The sequence below is a fragment of the Polypterus senegalus genome, chromosome 6 (genome assembly GCF_016835505.1).
Source record: "Polypterus senegalus isolate Bchr_013 chromosome 6, ASM1683550v1, whole genome shotgun sequence".
Taxonomy (NCBI): Eukaryota; Metazoa; Chordata; class Cladistia; order Polypteriformes; family Polypteridae; genus Polypterus; species Polypterus senegalus.
In genome coordinates, this window is record NC_053159.1 from 124,178,917 (window position 1) to 124,200,568 (window position 21,652).

General features: G+C 38.7%; 1 protein-coding gene across 1 annotated transcript in view; it reads left to right on the plus strand.

Moving 5' to 3' along the window:
* Positions 1-5,798: 5,798 nt before the first annotated feature.
* Positions 5,799-21,652, plus strand: part of abr (ABR activator of RhoGEF and GTPase) — a 382,201-nt gene continuing 366,347 nt past the window's right edge. The window contains exon 1 of the mRNA XM_039757041.1: positions 5,799-6,680. Within this exon, the coding sequence (XP_039612975.1) occupies positions 5,921-6,680 (760 nt within the window). The 5' untranslated portion in view covers positions 5,799-5,920. The remainder of the gene's footprint in view (positions 6,681-21,652) is intronic.

A 21,652-nucleotide genomic window follows, 5' to 3' on the forward strand; every position in this document is an offset into this window, starting at 1 on the left:
GATCCTGCACCCTTGTGGTCTGGCTGGGTATTGCATACCTAGTTTGAGCCTGGAAGGTCAGTCTCAGATACCCATGCTTGACAAGCTTTAAAGTTTCGGGTGATTCTAAACTGATCTATATTGAGTGAGCATGAATATATGTGTGTGAATGTGGCCTCTGATGGACAGATGCCCTGTGGAGATTTGATTCCTGCTTTTCAGTTGATGCTTCTGAATTTTGCTTAGCGTAGAATTTTAAATAGCAGCTACAGAAAATTAATTTCTGTCAACTACACTACAGCTAATTTTTTCATCTGGTCAGTCCCTGCCTTTAATTAAATGTCTAATTTAATTGTATGACTTATTTGTGTTCTTGTTCTGTAGACTTAGAAATATTTAGTGCAGAATTAACTTTTGTAAGTTGTAGAAAGTTGCTAAAGATTGTCACCAAATAGGCAGACAGCTGTAATTTTTCAGTTTATTTTCTCCATCAGAATAGTTTATTTTCTTATTAAGTTCTGTTATTTTTAATGATGAATAGCATATTCATGCAGTGTGGTCTAGTAGCTAAGGGCAAAAAAACCACAAGTCTGTCAGTTCTCTCTACACTTCCGTCTAAATGGCAAAATTACTACTACTATTGTGCATATCTAAATGAGTCATTCGACTATAAAATTTATGTAAATAATTGTACCATGTTTATATTTGTGAAATATCTTGGAATGATATCTATTATGCAAAGGTACTATAAATAATAAAGTAGATTGTAGATTAGATACAAATTGTAACATTTTTAAACAGTTGCAACTCACTCACTTTTATATTATATTCAAGATTACTTCAGTTTCTATGTGCTTCTCATCAACTTGCTGTTTTAAAAATATATATTGTGAAATCATTTTTCAAGATCTTCTCAAGTATGCAAGAAACAGAACATTTCATGTACAGACAACACAACTCTTGAGGTAATACTTTGAATCATCATAATTACCAGTTTAATAGCCATTTTCTGGGTTTACTCAAGTTTCATGGTTCCCCCAAATGTTTTCACTTTATGTTCAGTGGACCTGGAAATCTTTGGAATGAGACCCATTCTTTTCATGTCAATAGACATAACCTCCAAGAATATCTTCCTTTGCCTCTTCCTGGGCCTCATCCCAACCAACTCCGTCTTGGTGCAGCTCTTCATGCATTTGTCCTCTGCCCTTTGCTCCACATGGCCACACTATCTTTAGTCTGCTTCTCCTCAGCACAACACCTACTGTATAGCCTCTGCACCAAGTCTTTATCTCTCAGCATTTATCTTCTCACATCGAGACACTCTACACATCCAGCTGATCATTATTATCTCTGGTTCTTCCTGCTTTGCTTCATATTCCACTTTTATCGGCCATTCCTCACTTCTGTGTTAACTCTAATGAAGAATGAAAAAAATAAAAAATATTTCTGGGCTGATACAAGACTTGTAGAAACTGCGAGATACCACAAAGCTGAGTAAGAAACTCATATACTGTATGTGAGTTTCACCATAGCAGGACTATGTGATGAATGCAAAATCACTTAACAACTTTGTGATTGCAATTTAAGCTCTTTGATATGGCACTAACCCTTGATGAGATTACAGTGGGTACGGAAAGTATTCAGACCCCCTTCAATTTTTCACTCTTTGTTATATTGCAGCCATTTGCTAAAATCATTTAAATAAAATTTTCCCTCATTAATGTACACACAGCACCCCATATTGACAGACAAAAAAAAGAATTTTTGAAATTGTTGCACATTTATTAAAAAAGAAAAACAGAAATATCACATGGTCCTAAGTATTCAGACCCTTTGCTCAGTATTTAGTAGAAGCACCCTTTTGAGCTAATACAGCCATGAGTCTTCTTGGGAAAGATGCAACAAGTTTTTCACACCTGGATTTGGGGATCCTCTGCCATTCCTCCTTGCAGATCCTCTCCAGTTCTGTCAGGTTGGATGGTAAACGTTGGTGGACAGCCATTTTTAGGTCTCTCCAGAGATGCTCAATTGGGTTTAAGAGTAAAACAAAGAGTGAAAAATTGAAGGGGGTCTGAATACTTTCCGTACCCACTGTATATATTATGTAGTGACTGATATGCAGAATAGGGCAGGACATTCTGACAGCTTGGCTGCTCCAGTGTAAGAACACTCATATTATGATGATATTCAGCTGTAATTGATTATCAATTCTGGAAGTTCATTGGGAAAGGGAAGCTCACTGCCTGCCTTAACGATGTTACTATATGGATGTTGTGACGGACAGCCGGGTCCCATGCCCGGCCGGAACGCCCCTGCTGTGTATATTCCGGGGGAGCCACCATGGACAGTTCAGTACCTCCCCCAGGACGCTTGGTGGCAGCCTCCATGGCGGACGGTGATTCCCCAACTACCCGCAGGGCTCCATGGGAGATGGAGTCCTCCACAGCCTGGTTGGGGGCTCGGGTGGCCGCTAGGGGGAGCTGCATGGACTCCGCAGCCTGGCTGCTTGAATTCTCAGCCCCACCCGGAAGGGCAATTAGGACCAGGTGGTCAACCACCTGGAACTCTTCAGGGTGGGGTATAAAAAGGGCCAGCCACCTCCACTCGAGGCTAGAATCGGGAGGAAGAGGACGAGGTTTCTTGGGAGGAGTGGTGGAGCAGGAAAATTTGGTTTGTGTGGGTTTTTGTGCTTGGACTGTGTTGGGCCTGTGGGACACGGGGAAGACGTGTGCGCACGGCTGAAGAGCAAACAAATAAAAAACCCTTGAGTGTGAACACGTGCCTCTGCGTAGTCTGTGCCGGGTCGGGCGCTATATAGCGCCTTTTCACAATGTCTACTAGGCTCCTACAATTGACCACTAACTAATTGAACAACTCTTGTGGGGTGTCCAACTCAGCTCCTTTAAATGTACTTCATTGTCCTTTTTCTCAATTTTTATTGAATGTCACACACGTGCAAGTAGGAGGAAGCTAAAGGGTCTGAGTAAGTGTAATAAAACATCCGACCAGGGGGTGGCGGAGTGCGCTGACTGTCTTTCTCAGTTCCCTACAGACCTTTCCTGGGAAATCCTGCAAGGTTCTGGTGCCTTAGAAGACGTCACTTCCGAAGCTGGCCCCTTTGCTGATGTCACTTCCGAAGCCAGCCCCTCTGCTGACGTCACTTCTGGTTCCGGCCATTCTGATGACATCAGTTCCTCTCCAGACCTTTAAAGCCTCCATCTTGGGCTACTATAGCCAGTTCTGTTTTGGACTCAGTGATATGCACATTGCAAATTGTACCTTTGCAGCTGGGAAAACAATATACGGGTGGCAGCCCCAAACCTTTATAATGTCTTGTACTCTTAACTATCACATGAAGCAGTATGTGACCTATCACTTATGAAACATTAACTATTGCTGCACCTCCCTTCTGACAAAAAACACTGTCATGACTGAATTAACTTTCCGTATTATTACTGTAATTCTTGTTTTGATCTTCCATCATGAAGGCTTAACAGAGTATATCAGGTTCAAAAATAATGTTGTTAGAGGCCTGACTTGAACCAAATTGCAAAAAAACTGATTGACTAAACTGATTTTCTATCCAATGACACATCGTCTTCATAGATTAGCTACTGCTATATAAAGATATACATTTAAGTAGTACCAACTGTTTGTCCTCATCGCTAACACAGATAACCTTAGATCCACTGAAGTTGGACTTCTAAATGGCCCAAAGCCTCCTTTGTCTCAAGAAATGTGTTTTTCACTTTGTCATTCCAACCTTGTTAGGCATTATAACTAAGGTTGCTTTGTTAAGACCCTAACAGTGTTTGCCATTTGTGCTCCCTTTCTTGATTTCCCCATTATTTACCATTTATTTGAATTATCTACAATTGTATTATAATGTATTGCCTTGGATAGTATTATTGAATGGTTTGTAAGGGTGTGTTATGGGTAACGTTTGATCTATAATAAAATATGATTTTTTATGAGCAATATATTGTTAGAAAGACAGGATATGCTACTTATTGTTTAAATGGTTTAATAATTAATCAGATTTATATAGCATGTTTCTAACTACTCAAAGCACTTTACATATACAGGGGTGAACCACTTCAGCTACCACCAATCTTCAATCATTCTTGTGCCAGTATGTTTGCCACACCTTAGCTATTAGGTAGCGAAGGACTGAGAGAGGTAGTCAATTAAAGACAGGGAATCAATTAGAGGCTAGAGTGACCAGTCCATGGTGGACAATTTAGCCAGGTCACTGGGAAATACCCTACGCTTTTTGAAAGAAGCTTCGGGATCTTGTATGATCACAGAGAGTCTGGACCTCAGTTTAACATCTCATTTGAAGGACAGCACAGTGTATCCGTCACTGCACTAAGACATGGGAATCTACACACAAGACTACAAGGTAAGCACCCCTGATTGCTTCACTTATCCAGCAGTAACCTAAGGTTTTTCCTAGATTGTCTCCCATCCAAGTACTGTCTAATCCGAAACATTCATAGCTTCAGGTGGATTACCGTTTTTAAAATGCAAGTGGTACAGTTGCTGGATGGAAGACTATGCCTTTCAGAAAGATTTATAATCAATATTTTTAAAAAATGAAGTTGTCTGCTCAGACTGTTTATCTTAATAAACTTAAAAAATGAAAAGTAATTTTTAATCAAAACAATCAGTTCACAATATACAAAATTAATCTGGTCTAGGGGGCTCACTGAGCTCTGTGCTGCATGCTTGTAGGCTAACTGTAGTCAGGGCCTTAACACCATTTGCATGTGCCGGTATAACATCATCACGCCAAATAAAGGTGACTATGTAGCAGATAAAATATGTTAATTGTTAAATAAAAATGTTTAAAAACACTAACCCTTTTGTAGTAAAGTGCACATCAGGCAAGCTGATTTGTGTTTTCTATTAATTACAAAGAAGTTATTTACTGTAAATCATTATTTATCTTGGTGCAGCAGAAAGTCCATGTGCTGCATACTGGTCAGATGGGCATATAAGAATTTTTCTGTGCTCAATACGAATGACTATTGCTAACATCAGTGCTACTAATATAAAGACTGATGATATAATATCTATCTATCTATAAAGAGCTGTTGGCTTTTATATTATTTATTGATGCTTTCAGAACCTATTCTAGCGGCATTTGGCATAAATCAGAAATCAACACTGAAATGGATCTTCTGTCCATTGCAGAGCGCGCTCATACACATAGTCACTCATACAGGGCCAAATTAAAGTCACTAATTAACCAAATTCACACAACAAGGAATGTGGCAGGACACTATTAAAACATTACAGTAATTATTGTGGCTGAATTTAGTGGTTTTTCCATTTTCTCTATTATAAGGGGTGAAATGTTAAGGTATGTACTGTAGATCATTTCTAAGATATGAACGGGGGAGTGTAGCCTAACATGTTTATCTGATTAGATAAGTTGACTTTTAGCCCACATGGTGTGGAAGGAGATGTAAGCTAACTTATACAACAGGAGAGGTGAAGTGAAGTCAGTATACAGTGTCATAGAGACGATCCTTTTTTACATAATTTGAAAGGAGAAGGTGAAATTAGTTCTTTTCATCTAGAAATGAGGAGGAGGACCGATGTGGTTCAGTAGACATGCACGGTGGGCGTGTGTGTAAAAGTGTAGAAGTCCACCTTTGCAGATTAGCGTGATTTGAGGTACTGCCAATAGCTTTCAGGGAGGCGCCGCGACCCGGCTTTGAGTAAAATTACAGAACAAAGAGAGGGCTGTGTTATTGGATTTCTCAGACTTGACGTCAGAACCTCACAAGAAACACACACACACAAACCGGAAGCGAAAAGTTTAGAGCTAAACGTGCGCGCTGAGCGCCGAGCTGATAGAGCGCTCCTCGGACCACTTACCGATCTGTCTTTGACTCCGGGACTTGTTGCTCCGCTCTTGGCGGACCCGACAACGATGTGGGACCCCGAGGAATTCGCGAAGCACTGGCGGACGGAGTTTCCCGATGGGGAGATTCCGACTATGAATTTCAAATGCTTGGAGGATATAGAGAGCGAGTTGGAGAGGTGCAAAGGCAATATGAAGCGGCTGCAGCAGGCGCTATCGGAGGAGAAGTTCAAAGTTATCTACCTGCAGACCACCATCGCCCGGCTTAAGAAGGGCTACGACCAGCGTCGCTGGGATAGCACTTGCTCGGAGGAGCAAGATGGGAAGCAAGCGGAGGTGGGTAATGACGGCCCTGTTTATGCCAGCGTGCACAGCAAACAACCCAAGGAGGGTTTGCCTCCGTGCAGCGCAGTCACCGAGTCAGGACCGGTGCCCGAATCGAAGGCATTGTACGCCAACGTGCAGCCATTTGAAAAAAACAGACCCGAACTCGAGCGCAAGAGTGACAGCGACCACGACTATGAAGAGATAGACCTCAACCTCCGCTGCGTCCGAAGCAACTTGATTACACCTCGAGTCAGACTGAAAGACACCCGGGAGACCCACCCACACAAGTCAGCCATGAAACTCTACCGGCGAAGTAAAGACTTTGATTCAGGAGACGAGGGTCGTCAGTCTCCTGCCTTTTCTGCCGAGGACGTGCACCTCCGTCGGCTGCTGGCGGTGCCACCACGCTCGCCACGAGATTCGCAGCACGGATCAGGGTACAGCACCCCGGACAGAGGCAGTGACGGGTATGCTAGCTCGGAGCAGGATGACTTCTTATCAGGTGAGAGGCTGCCGCGCACTTCTATTGTCTGCCTGCTTTTTCTGTATTTCATTGATTTCTCTTTTTGTCTACTACGTCTTGACACCCATAAAAACGAGACTGCTAACAAAGCCGGCATCTCGCAAAACATGGGCTCCGTCAACAAGTCAATGAGCAGTTCTCATCTGTCAGTGTGATTTGTTTGAAGATGGTAGTCTCTTTGTCTTGTACATTAGTCTATAACGGGCTCCGGAGACGGCGGGGGACAAAGCGCACGAACGGCTTGCCACTTAGCGGTGATGGTGCGTGCACTTGCAGGAAATTTTTTGTAGGACCCGATGGGGTTAAGTTGCGAGGCCAGGCAGCCTCCGTGTTCGCACTCTCTCCCAATTAACACCGTTCAGCTAGTCGGGGTAGCACCTGCGTGCTTTCTCCTCTCCAGGCTGTGACGGAGCCAGCTTTTCACAATTCACATTTTTGCAGCGGAGGAGGTGGGTTTGTGAACTCGGCAGCTGGGTTGTGCGAAAAAAAAAACCAACTTTTTCTCCTCTTGCTGTTGCGATTTGCTGTTGCCACTCCCTTCCACCTTCCCTCTTTCTCCTCCCCCTGTGGTTTCTTGACCTTTATTAGTGAGATTTGGCAGAAAGGTGCCGCTGCATTTTTTGCTCTGTTTTCAGGTAGTGAATATTACCAGAGTCAAAGAAGTTCTGTTTTGGACACATGACTTTCTGATTCATTTCTAAAAGCAGCAGCTTTAATGGGTGATCTCAGCGCGTGTTTATTCTTATTTGGATGAAGACCTACAAAGGAATCATTATCAGCATCAGATTTCCTCATCCAAGACATCTCACCAATACTTACCCTCTCAGCTACAGCTAAATAAAAAACAACCCAAACAATTAGATTGGCATGTCAAATGGAAGTGATGTGACCTTGTTTTAACTGTACTCCACCATGTTCAATTCAGCAGCAGTAATACTTGGTTTTGAACTTGGTGAAATGTGGCATACTATCCAAAACCCATCCATATATTTTTCTCCTTTATTTTGTGCTCCATATTACAACTCCAGGCCTTCTCTTAATTGCATAAGCATACTGGTTTACTGAAACACAGTTTTTATGTTGGTGATTACACATTCATTATCCCTACTCATTTCTTACAACATAGGATGCTTGTAGTAGTACTGTGACTGGGAAATTCTTGTTTGCATGTTTACCTTCACTTACTTGACTGATGCCTTTATTTGGCTTATCCCTTTATTTACAGCATTTATGATACAACTGGTCACATTTCTTTTGGCTTTCCAACTGGAGCACAGGCAGGCAGTGATTGAACCCCAAATCTCAGGGTTTGAAGACCAAAGTCTTAACTAGTACACCACACTGAGAAAAATAAACTTACCTGACACACAGTTATGTACCCAGTTTGTGAAACCTCTCTGAGAAAAATTACAGTGTAACAAAAATGAAAAGTGCAGGCTGAGTTAACAACAAAGAAATAAGAATCTGAGATCATGAATATTCGATACTCAACTAGAAGCTCACAGGCAGTCTCTTTTCCAGTTAGCGCCCCCACACACTCCAGTATCCCTCAATGGGAGGTCTGTTAAGCTACACCTTTATTTAGTATTACGGGGGAAGCATTGCTATGGCAAAAGTAACACCTTAAAACAAAAACGGTAAAGTACCATCTGATATAAGATGTGGACCTCTTCTGTGTAAAATACCAGTCTATGACAAAGGAGCATTCACTCACATACTGTACCTGCATCCCCTCATAATGGAGCAACTTAAAATCCTGAGTGGCTCTAACCTGCATGTCTTTGATAAGTGGGTGTATATGAGTAAAAATTGCAAAAACACAGTTAGGATGTACATACATCCTTACAGTAAGGCAAGTAGACTTCTAAACCTAGACTTCTAGCCTAAAATTTTGGGTTGCATTGTAAACATGCTGAATATAAGTTTATGGATATTATGTTGAGCCTCTGTAATGTACTAGTAAAAGCTCACCTGCTGTATTTTGAGCTGTCCCGGTGACCATGCTACAAGGTCTAGGAGTTGCACAGAGAAGAGCAACCAAATGCCTCCCTGATCTAAATAAAGGACATGTCATACTCTGACAAGCTCAATGAATTCAACCTGAATAGAGAAAGCCATGAGGATCCTATTGCAAGCTTTATGCATTCTCATAGCTATCAATAAACTCGATCCATCAAAATTCTTTCAGTTTGGAATACTAGAACCGTAAGTAAGTCAAACAGCATATTACGTACTTGAGGAAAGCAAGAGGAAGTGGTTTTATGACTGAAGCCAGGAAGCTCTTCTTCACATGAAGAGTTGAAGGAATCTGGAACAAACCGCTGAGTCATGTGCAGTAGTTGAAGGAGAACCTTGACAACAATTTCATAAGTACCTGTGTGAGATATTGGGACAGTATAGCTAGTAGTAGTATTGTCATAGAGTGTATACAACAAAAGTCTTACTTGTAATATGCATCCAACATGCAACATGTCATGACTCTCCATAAACCAGAATGCAGACTTTGAAGTACACAAGTTGTGCATTCCAGAGAAGAGTTCAGCAGATATCATGTCACCATCAGCTAACTAAATGAACTTTATGTACAGAGCGGTCTCCTCTTGTTTGACAAACCTGTTATGTTCTTGTGATTCTGGCACCATTACTGTCCACCAAGGCATTTATTATTTCCTTATTTGTAAGACCATAAATTATCTTTTTTGTCCCATGTAATTTTGTTGTCAGTTAGTGCAGTATGGTAAGAGGTATCTAGTGGTTTTAATAGTGCTGGTGCATTCAATTATCAGACCTAAGCCTTGTCTCTGTGTGGAGCTGGCATTGTCCCCTTGTGTTCACTGGGATTTCCTCTAAGTCACATTCCTGTGATGTGCAAATTAGATTGATAAGCATCTGCGAGTGTGGATTAGTGGATGGAGGTATACAGTATTCTCAAATTGAAGGCTCACGTTCACACATACACACTACACTGTGGTGATCTATTACTCCCCACTTTGTGTCTGTTTAGCCCTTTCTGGAATTAGCAGTGGCATTTTGGCAGTATTTTCAGAAGCCTGAAGCCTGCCTAGACGTGTAAAGACTAGTTCTGTACAGCTGGGAAAAATGTCAGCATGCTGCTCAGCCAGATTTCTCTTTTGCCTTAAATTTACACGACTGAAGTACATTGAGCACACACCATTCTTTTATTTCTTAGCCAATCAGCATGTTTGCAAGCAAATTATGACAAGAAAACAATGCACTGCAGTCAGTCACCTTGTGGTGTTTATTGTAGCATTGATAGGAAGTGGGCATGCATACTGTACTGTCAGTTTGCAAACTAACATTCCTCCACCTGTGGTATTGGGCATGCAATGCATGATGTGCTGATCGTTCATTTAGTGTGAGTAATACACAAACTCTTAGCAGGCAATCATATTGGTCTTGCATTTGTAAGTGTGCAGGAAGGGCAATAAATGGCACAGTACAAAAGTATAGCGAGAGTTATTGTGAAGAATATTGGCATTGATACTGAAATGCAGGGTTCTTGTGAAGTCCTTGGAAGAAAAGTGTCACAGTAAGTGGGCTAAAGTGAATTTATCCAGTTATCCATTATCTAACATATTCATTTTTATGTTGCTATGAGTGTGACAAGGAAGTTAAAAGTGATGTGTGTGAAATCTCAACGCTTTAACAACACACACTATTACTTTTATATTGTGCTGTTTATTTAATCACATTGGTTTAGAGCTCGGCACAGATAATCAACACCTGCTGTAACTTATAGTCGGTGTACAAAAGCAGACAAGCATTACAGTACAATGGTGCACATGGATAAAAGTTGAAACGTAGAGCTCATGCAAAAGGCATAGTGATAGTGGGGAATAGAAAAACGAAAGTATCAGCATCCTGACATCCTGTCTCTTAGTGCGTTGGATGGATGTCACTAGTACAGAGTGCAGATGCCTTTCAAATATTCGTTTATATATTAATTGGTCAAAAACCAATAGTTTGGAAATCATTTGTTGACTTTTGTTATCTCCCGATGCAATACTCTTAGTGGTAACTGTCATAGCCGATAACATTTTTGCTCCCTTGCAGATAGTAATTGTGTGACTTTATGGAAGCATTGTGGTTTTGTTGCAGTATGCGCCATTGACTTGCAAGTGTTCGTGACTCAAACTGTGAACGTGGAAGAAGCAGAGAATTGCGTCACTCGGTCTTTGTGCTTGTCTGCTGACAATGAGGCTCTTTAAGGAGTGCTAGATCAGCACACTTTTAACAGTGCAGAGCGAGCTGCTTGTAAGTTTCATCCATTCAGTTCAGTACAGGGCAACAATCATGATTATGAATTCTCAGCTTTCACACTGCCTACTTAAAAACTCCTTTTTAAAGAAAAAAATAATTGGCACCGCTTACACTATTAAAGAAACAAAAAAGTGTTTTTTCCTTTAGAGAGTAGCACATTCAGATTTGGTGCACTCTCTCAACACTTTGAAGAAGTTATTTTTTTCAAAACTAATTTGTTGTCTATGATGGTCTCATCTCTACATCTGTCGGAAATGTACTGTTTGTGTTCTTGAGTTTCAGTTCCCCACTTTACCATAACATCTTAAAACAAACCAGAAATTTGAATTGGCTGGACTTTCATCCAACAGGTACTTTATACACATCCACATACAGATTTAAGAATGTGAACTTGTTTGTTATTTTGGGGTTTTATGTTAACATAGCTCTGTTGTTCTTGGAGGCCTTAGTATTCATTTGTTAGGAATTTTGTGTGAAGAGCATGTTTTTTTAATTTTTCTCTTTTTTTGTCTATTTATGTTACCCTGAATGCATTTATAGACACTGTCTTCAAACTAACCAGTTAAAGTCTTGGTCAATTTTTGATTCATCATTCTTTATATTTTATGCCACTGAAAATACATATACCACCATTGTGCTTAATATTTCAGTGGGCACTTTGATGGTGCTGTAAAGTTTGCTAGACTGATACATTAGCATTAGAACAATCTGGACTAGAACAGGATATTCAGTCCAACAAAGCTAAAGAGTCCTGTCCACTTAATTCTTATAAAAAAGTTTTTGAAAATCCCTAAAGTCCTGCTGTCAACCCCACTATTTGGTGTGCTTATTCCAAGTGCCTATGGTTCTCTGTGTAAAGAAAAAACATCCTAATGTTTGTGAGAAATTTATCCTTAACAAGTTTCCAATTGTGTCCCCATGTTCTTAATGAACTCATTTTAAAATAACAGTCTCGGTGCACTGTACTAATTCCCTTCATAATTTTCAAACACTTCATGACTCCTCTTAACACTAGAATCCTTGACACCTACAAAGATATTCATAATGCCGAGCCACCTTAAATTCCCTCGCACCTCCTCATGTAAATCAGCACAGGCAGAAAGCAGCCTGCTCACTCATCCCCTAATGAGGCAGCTTACGTCAGACACAAAATTTTCAGAGCTAAAGACACTTTTTATCTGGGAGTTAAGTGTCTGGAATTGTACAGTGTAAATAATATATCATTACTTGGAGTACATACATTTCATGTGTGTTCCGTGTCTACATCAATCTGTGATGATTTAATCAAATTAGTTTTTTGGGGTGGGGGTTGAGGTGGGAAATTCACACACCCACACAACATTAATTTGGAATATCCTGTTAACCTTTCCTTTTATATTTTCTTCCTTTATACTCTTTCTGGTGTGTGTACATACTGTATATGTATCTATTTATGTATTTATATATATAAAGAACTTCTGTAAAAAGCCAAATTTCCTCATGGGGACAATTAAATATCCTATCTATCTATCTATCTATCTATCTATCTATCTATCTATCTATCTATCTATCTATCTATCTATCTATCTATCTACTTAACTTAAAATGTATGTCTTTTTGGAGTAATCTAGCGTGCATGTACAAACAATTATACACCCACAGGGTGAACATGGAAATGCCTCACCAAAAGCAATCAGTTGCAGAAATTGAACATAACACACTACATCTTTGAGACAGTATGCCTAATCTCTTTCACCACAGTGCTGCCTGGTTTTTATTTGTTTGTTATGAATTTCTGTTCAGACATTTTACTGATCTTTACTATCAGATTTACAGTATTTTGAAACATGCTTGTAAAGGTTTTAAAATGTTTATAGAATTATTTTTTCTGTATTTAGAAAATATATATACATTGTTTAATTTTTTACACACATCAGCCATTAACTTATACAAGGCATATAGCCTGAAAGTACACATATGCAGTTCATGCTTTCTTGCCATATTCTAGTTTCACTTTTTGTGATTTGTGCTGCCTTATAGGAGGTGTCAGCACAGATCTAAACCACATTTCAAATTTAGAACCGTTCATTCTGTACTCTATGTGTCTTCAATAATGCCTCTCTGCATGAATCACTACGTGGTCACAATGCATAATTAAAACACCGGTAGTTGTCTGCATGTCTTTGCAGAGTAGTTGCGTGGTTCATGTACTTTGTACTTTTCTCCAACAGGGCCTGCTTTTTTTTGTTTTTTTTATTTGCTTCTTGCTTTATTTTTCTCAATCTTTGTGGCATCAGATACTCTCTTCTGTTTTCTCCACATTAGTCTGTTTCCTGTCAATTCAGACTAGATTATTATAGTATAGTTTGTGATATCACATGATTGCTTTGTTAGTTGTTGTGAATTAGGTGTAATTTTCTAGAAGAACAGAATGATTTCTAGTTCACCTTTTATAGTTTCATTGTCCATTTTTAGGAACCTTTCCCTGTTTTCATAAAATCTTTGAAAGTACCACTGCTTATACTGTTTCAGTTGTCTGTTTTCAAAAGTAGATACCACTTGGTTTCTCAAAGTTCATTTTTGACTATATGGGTAGATTAAAACAAGTGGCTAGACACAAAATGCAAAGTATCTAATATCCACAGATTGTTGAATAATTGAATGACTCATTGGCTGATTTAATACCCTGAATGGCATGAATAATGTGAGAGGATTGTGTTTTCACTTCTGCAGTCTTTATGACAATGACAAAAAGACAAAAAAGGATGTATCAGCCTTCAACTATATCTTTTCTTCACAGATTATTAGAATTTTTGCAGAAACTGAACTGTAGCCTATACCATTTAGTTGGGTCAAAGTAAGGCAAAACGTTGATGGACTTTCTTGCAGAAAATCAATTTGATTTCACTCTGTCATTGAAAAGAAAAGCCTTTATGTTATCTGTTCTGAAAATCATGTTTGAATAAAATAAATATAAAAAAACAAACTCTCCAATGTAGCAAAGTGGCAGCATTGTAAGTTCTGGTTTCAGCTCTTGGCCAGTTTGTTCCCTATTTGAATTTTGTACAGTCTCCTCTCATCTATTTTGATATTCTCTGTGTACTCCCATTTTTCTCCCATCTCTTATAGATGGTCATATTATGTCCGCTGAACACTTTAAACTGGTCCAGTTGGGAGTGAATGTATGCCCCTCAATAAACTAGTATACCTTCCAAAGTTGATTCCTTCTTTGAGCCCAATTTTAGTAGTACAGGCATAGGCTTCCCCCAATCCTGTACTGGAAAAGGCAAGTCCAGATAAATGCATTCTTTCATTAATCCCACTTCGTCATTTAGAGGCTTGTGTTAACCTAAAACCTATACTGGCAACACTAAACACAAAGATGGTACCAACCCTGGGTGGATCACCAGATTATTACAGAAAAATGCAGTTATACTCAAACCATAATACCACCACGGCTTTACCCATTCAAACTTTGTGAATAATGCACTGATCAGGCTGCTATCCTTCAGCTGCAGCACATTCATGATAAATTATCTAAACATGGAAATCTCACACACCTCCTGCTGAGAATATGAGTGTCTGATGGCTTGTGAGGCATGTGTGTTTTTTTTTTTTTAAAAAGCAATGGTTGCAGTTTGGAACTTAGAGGGAATTTCTGCAAATGTTTGTGTTTGGAGCCAGTCAACGATGTTTGTTTACATCGAGGATGTGTCCAGCCAAACGGCGATGGATGATATCATTCTCCTCGACTCCATTTTTTTTCTCACATCTGAAAACAGAGCAAGTTAGCTTAATTGATGATTTTGAATCAACCCTGTACAAGTGTGTGTGGGAATGTGCATGAGTGGGGCCTTGTAGTGACTTTGTTGTACATCTGTGCTTATTTTCTCATTTGCATCCTGCACTTCTTGAATGGCTACTAGGTCCTAGGGAGACTTAACTGCATAAGCACAGTAACTCTGTATTACAGAAAATTTTTCACTCTTGGTGTTTTGTGATATTTCCTGTTCCTCACAAAAGGGTATCACCCTGTGCTGTCTTGTTTGGCACACTGTCCTTGACTGTAGCTTTCTCCTGTAACCTTTCTGCTAGATTAGCTCCTAAGGAGTAGTTATTTTTTGGGCACTCCTCAAAGGTACGAAGCACATACAACAACAACATTTATTTATTGTATATAGCACATTTTCATACAAAAAATGTAGCTCAATGTGCTTTACATAATGAAGAATAGAAAAATAAGAGACACAGTAAGAAAATAAAATAAGTCAACATTAATTAACATAGAATAAGAGTAAGGTCCAATGGCCAGGGGGGACAGAAAAAACAAAAAAAAAAAATCCAGACGGCCGGAGAAAAAAAATAAAATCTGCAGGGATTCCAGGCCATGAGACCGCCCAGTCCCCTCTGGGCAATCTACCTAACATAAATGAAACAGTCCTCTTTGTATTTATGGTTTTCACCGAAGGATTTGATGATGATGATGATGATGAAGTCCTAGTCCCCTTGACAACAGCTACTTACTCACACTGCCATACATTGTGAGCTCCTCTATCAAAATATGTATTGTTTCAGTGTAGTGTCCTCTTGCATCTATACATCCTGCTCTTTGTGAGGTTTGTCATGAATTAAATAAAAGATTGACTAAAGGCCATGTCACATTACAGGACTTTTACAGTGATTTTCATTCAGACTTAATTTACATACTTCTAATGAGTCACTGGTGATTCACTGCGTGCTCCTATGACTGCCAGACATATAGTCTGACAGAGGCTCATCTGTCTGAAGTCTTGTGTGAAAAAAAGTTAAAAGGGCCCAGATTGAGGCTAAACCATCTCCATCAGGTAACACATTATTGGCCGTCAGAGAAAGAGATGAGCTTGCAATATTTTGGAAATATAAAACTGTGCTGGAAGGTCATCACGAAGTCAGGTAATTTTGTGATCCCTAGTAATTTCTAGTTATTTAAATTGACACTCTTACTTGACAAGATGAATGACTGCGGTTGTCAAGTTTGACATACCCTCCAACTAGAAGTGTTGTAATGTGACATTGGCTGTAATGAGACTGATTGAAACCATGTATAGAGCTAAAAGTGAGGTACTGAAAGATTCCCCAGAACACAATTTCCCAGAATTCTCCTGGGTGGAAGGATTAACATGTAATAACATGTAATTTTCACAATTCAATTCTCCTTACTATTAGTTTCATTCATTTCTTGAAAGATCTTTTTCATATACATGTACACACATGTCAATTGTAAATATAAAAAGCATTCATAGATTAATTTACTAAAATCACTTAATCCGGTGTTATCACCATAATAATAATTTATTTGTGATTTTATTTTTAAGGTGATGCCAGTGGAATTAACAATTTACATATCTAACTGTAAATGAGAGCTTAAGAGTAGAACTGCAGAAATTAAAAATAGCATTTTATTGTCATTAATATTATGAAAGTTTTCATGTATACAGTGTCTGTCCTGTTTAATGTTTTTGCAACAATTGTGAATTATTTGTTTTGAAACCTACATAATCCCATTTTGAGTTTCATAGGCCGAGAGCCTATCCTGGCAGCACTGGGCATATGGAAGGAAACAGGGTAGCCTCACTGACACAGAAGGCAATTTGGAATCTCCAGTCAACCTTACCTGCCCATCCTTGGATGGAATGAAAACCCATGTAAAACTCATATATCGAACATTCAAACACTACTCAGACAATGCCTGAACCGACGTGGGATCCATGAAGTACTTTCTTTAATTAACCATTGCATTACCATACTACTCCTTTGTGTAGGCTTAAAATGCATATGTATGCATGTAAATTTTTAGATGCTAAAAATATTTAGACTTTAATGTTAATAAGTAGTACAAATAAAAATTGATTGTCTTTACAATGCATTTTTTTTGTTTTCAAGCCAGATATTTTTGTTACTTATTTTAAAATAACATAAGGGCAACTTCTTTTGTTCCGGATGGAAATCACTAACGACTTGCTAAAGTGACTCAAGCTTTGCGATGGTGCAGTATGACTGTATGCATTTTGTTTTCTCTGGTTATGCACCATTGTGTCTTGTGAGTTGTATCGTTCACTTACACGCTCTCTTTTCATGGCTTGTGTAGCTTGTTAATTCAGCTGCAACAAAATGTTAACTTGTATACATGCCTCATATTCCAAATAAAAACTTAACATACATATGACAACCATGAAGAAGGATAACATTTTTGGAAACGGCAAAAAAACACTTCAGTTTTTAAGGATACACACCTTTATTAATTATATTTTATTTTACATGTACAGTGTTCACAGAATGAAAGAATAAGTGTAATGGTTAAATTAAGTTACTGTACAGTGTTTGTCCTGAACTTATTCTATTCAACATCCACCCAAAATTTTGGGCTTCTGGTGAAATTGCCACACTAATAAAAAAATTCTTAGTTCACACATTGCGAGGTTCAGTACCCATCCCCTACCCTGCAACCATATACTGTAGATGTAGGATGAATCACATTCTTTTTCTTATTTTTTGTACTGACATTTCTGAGTTCTGAAAAGTTGGGGCAGAGTTCTGGATCATGGTTATAATGGGCACATTAGATGAAATACAAATTTAAAACTCCTCAGACTCTGATGTTTTTGAAAAAAAGCATTATTATAAGAATGTAACTTTGTATATGAGTAGATTTCAGTTACTCACTCCCATACTGGTGCAACCTTCCTAGCAGTTTGCAGTGATAGGATTTTTTCCTTAAAATGTGATGGTTACTTTGGCACCATCTGTTGGTATGTCTAGGAAACGCAGGATTTTCTTTTCCTCCTGATCAGGGTCTGCAGAGTTGGTGTTGGAGGGATGTAGTGCTTGCTGTTTTTTGTTTGAAACAGATTTCTTAATTAGAGACTAACCAGTGCAAGATTTTATTTAAATTAATGTCTTGTTAGTGGTTTCATTCTGCCGTACCAATTCATTCCTATATCATAGTATTTTTTCATTGCCATGCATATCATCCAAATGATTTTGTAGCCTGAAGCAGATTAGTAAATCTTCTCTCTTTACTTTTTTTCTCTTCAGTTTCCTTCCAGATATTTTTTTAAACCAAAGTTGACAATGAATATTCACTGGTATAAGTGGAAACAAGTTAGACAGAGGACTGCTGGTTCCTTTTTTTATTTTAATCTTCTTGTTTATCAAGGGCAAATAAAAAGAGTGATGCAGATTTTTAACAGTAAGTTGAACAATTAAAGATGGGGAATCTTAACAAGCGGAACAACCAAAATGAAGCATAAAAATGTCACTTAAGCAAAGAGTTCTTCAACAGAAATAATTAATTTCTTATTAAGAATTTGGGTTGGAACAAACTATAGGACTGACTTTGCAGACCCCTGGTCAAAATAAAGGGCATGTTTCAATTTCAGATCAAAATCGGATTTTGATTTTCTTGAAACAGCTGAAAAAAAGATTTTGAGGTGGTCTTTCTTGCAGGTGAACCTTTTGGATACCTTTTTTTTTACTGTAATATATTGTTTTTAAATAACATATAGACAGACATCAATTATCTATCCATCTATCTATCAAACCCCAAGGAGATGTGGTCGCTCCTCCAAAACCCCCTCTTAAACGGTGATACAATGGGAAACAAATACAATTTTTTATTTTTTTTTTTTCCTCCTGTTTGCTTGATGAGCTACTGGCTTGCTGCTGTGCTGCGTGATCTGCATGTTGTGCGGCACTTCGAACACTTAAAAGCCTGTATTACAGCGATCCTACTGTTTGTAATTTATTTCCAGCCCTGGGTGTGGTTAAATCTTTTGGCACAAAGTCCCGTCTCGCAAGACGTGAGTTCTTAATATTTTTTAGTGTATAATTTAAAAAATGGAATAAGAATCTGAAAATCTAACAACATCACATTAAAGTTCGCCAAATTCTGAAAACAATGATACCAAACATATATATATATAGGTTTTAAAATAAGCTCGATTTAAAGCATGACAAAAATGTGACATTAAAAATGTCATCGTTGCACTTCTGTTGCACTTTTAGGCTTAGGATTTTATGTATATAGAGTAAATACTAGCAAAATACCCGCGCTTCGCAGCGGAGAAGTAGTGTGTTAAAGAAGCAATGAAAAGAAAAGGAAACATTTTGAAAATAACGTAACCTGATTGTCAATGTAATTGTTTTGTCACTGTTGTGAGTGATGAGTGTTGTTGTCATATATATATATATATATATATATATATATATATATATATATATATATTTACACACACACATAAACATATATATATATATACATATCTATACATATACACATATATATATATCTACATATATACACACACATACATACATACACACACATATATACACACAAATACATATATATATATACATACATACACACACACATATATATACATATACATACATATCTACATATATACACACACAGCTATTTCATTATCAGTGCAATCGCTGTTTGTTAAAACAGTTGACTCCGCTCTTACGTGCAATAACAAATCAAATCATTCAGTTGTCTTTGCTCATATGTCATTTTAGAGCTGGACGCCTGGCATCTTTTTGGCCACAAGTTCGTTTCTGTTTGGTGTGAGGTTCTGTGTTGTGGAGATTCTCAGGATGGATTGCAGGTGCTCATCAGTGAGGCGACTCCTGTGTGCTGTTTTGTTAGTCTTTATCACTGAGAAGAGCTTCTCACACAGATATGTGCTACCAAACATGCACAAGGTTCGAGCCGCATGTAGACGGACTTTTTTTGTTCTTCAAAGTCACCAAAGCGCCGTGCAAACTCAGTGCGCAATAACTCTAGCCGCAATAACTTGCAGCATCATAAGGTAGACTTGATTAACGCGGTAAGTGTTAGGCAAGGCAGCTGAAGCGCTGCATTATGGGATCTGTAGTTTATTGTGTTACCAGCGCTTCATATACCGGCCATTAATAACAATAATACAGTATATAAAATGATCTCGCGGGCGGATATAATTACGCCGGGCGGATGTGGCCCGACCCTTGAGTTTGACACATATGGACTAAATAGAACTTGAAAAGATATATTTTTCAAATGTGATCGCAATTCAGATAGAGTTGGCGCCAAGCACTACAGCCTGCATGCCTCAATAAGTCATCCTCCCTCAGCTCTTACTTTTTACCGTTCATCTAATGAATACACTGAGTATGGCTTTACCAAAACAATCATTGATGGCGAATAAAGTATCCATTATTGAGTATGTAGATCGGTATATATATATACATATATATATACCAGCGTATATCATGGAGAAGTAGTGTGTTAAAAAGCTAGAAAAGAAAAGGGAACATTTTAAAAATAACGTAACATGACTGTCAATATACAGTATTTGTTTTGTGAGTGTTACTGAGTGTTGCTGTCATCAAGGATTTGATTATCATTATTTCTTTCAATCAGGTTCGTATTTGTAGGATGTGTTGTGTTCAAGTTACATTCCGTGTTTGTCAATCGTTGTAAAGATGACAGGTTTCATTCATCGATTGTTTCTTACTGCATCAATAAACAGCTCGTCTTCTTCTTTATCTGAGACCTGACACACTGCATGCACGGGTTTTTACACTGTCTTCCTTTAGCGGGACATTGACTTTTCCACCGTGTGCTTTGTTTCCGCAGTAGCTGGATTTATGAATATGCTTATCAGGCGCTTCATATTTTTGCTGCCTTTTCAATTGTGTAATCGGTTTTGTTCAGCGCTCTTTGGAACTGTTGCTTTTATCTGTGCACTCGTCAGTTCCGTGAGCCACTCGGTGTACTTGCATCGAAGGTTCCCAGCTGTGCTGGTGCCATCTCGTGCTATGTCCATGGCTTTATTTAATGTTACCTTAGTCCTGGCACTTAAAACTTTCTCTCGCAGTTTCGCTGAGTTTGTGTCAAACACCACCCTGACCATCTCATCTTCCTCTCCATAAGCACAGTCCTTCAGCCGTGAATATTTACCCGTGGCAGTTTGCTATTGGATTGCCGTGGGACTGACCTTATATGGGCAGGCGCTAAATTCCAAGCGCCAGTGGCAGCCTGTCTATGAACTTAATTTAAAGTGTAGGTTTACATCTTGCTTTGTTTACGAAGTAGCAGAACTCATGAATATGGTTGTATATGTCACTTTCGCTTCTTATTGTTTAGCTGCCTTCTCAATTATATAATGCATGTTTTCTTCAGCGCTTTTTGAGGTCTTCCTGGTTTTCTATGTACTGCGTGATTACGTGGGAGGCGTGATGATGTCACCGAAACTCCCCCCGGCGTTGAAGCTCATCTCCATTACAGTAAATGGAAAAAACTGCTTCCAGTTATGACCATTACTGCGTAGAATTTCGATATAAAACCTGCCCAACTTTTGTAAGGAAGCTGTAAGGAATGAACCTGCCAAATTTCAGCCTTCCACCCACGGGAAGTTGGAGAATTAGTGATGAGTCAGTGAGTCAGTGAGTCAGTGAGTGAGTGAGGGCTTTGCCTTTTATTAGTATAGATATATATAATATATATGTGTGTATATATATAATGTGTGTGTATATATTGTAAAAGATGAATCAGAACACAACATAAAGGTTTGGGGTTTCTGGCCCCGTATACTGAAAATTCATCCACAGTATCAAACAAAAAACAGGTCAATGTACATGAACAAATAAGTTCCCGGTGCATGACA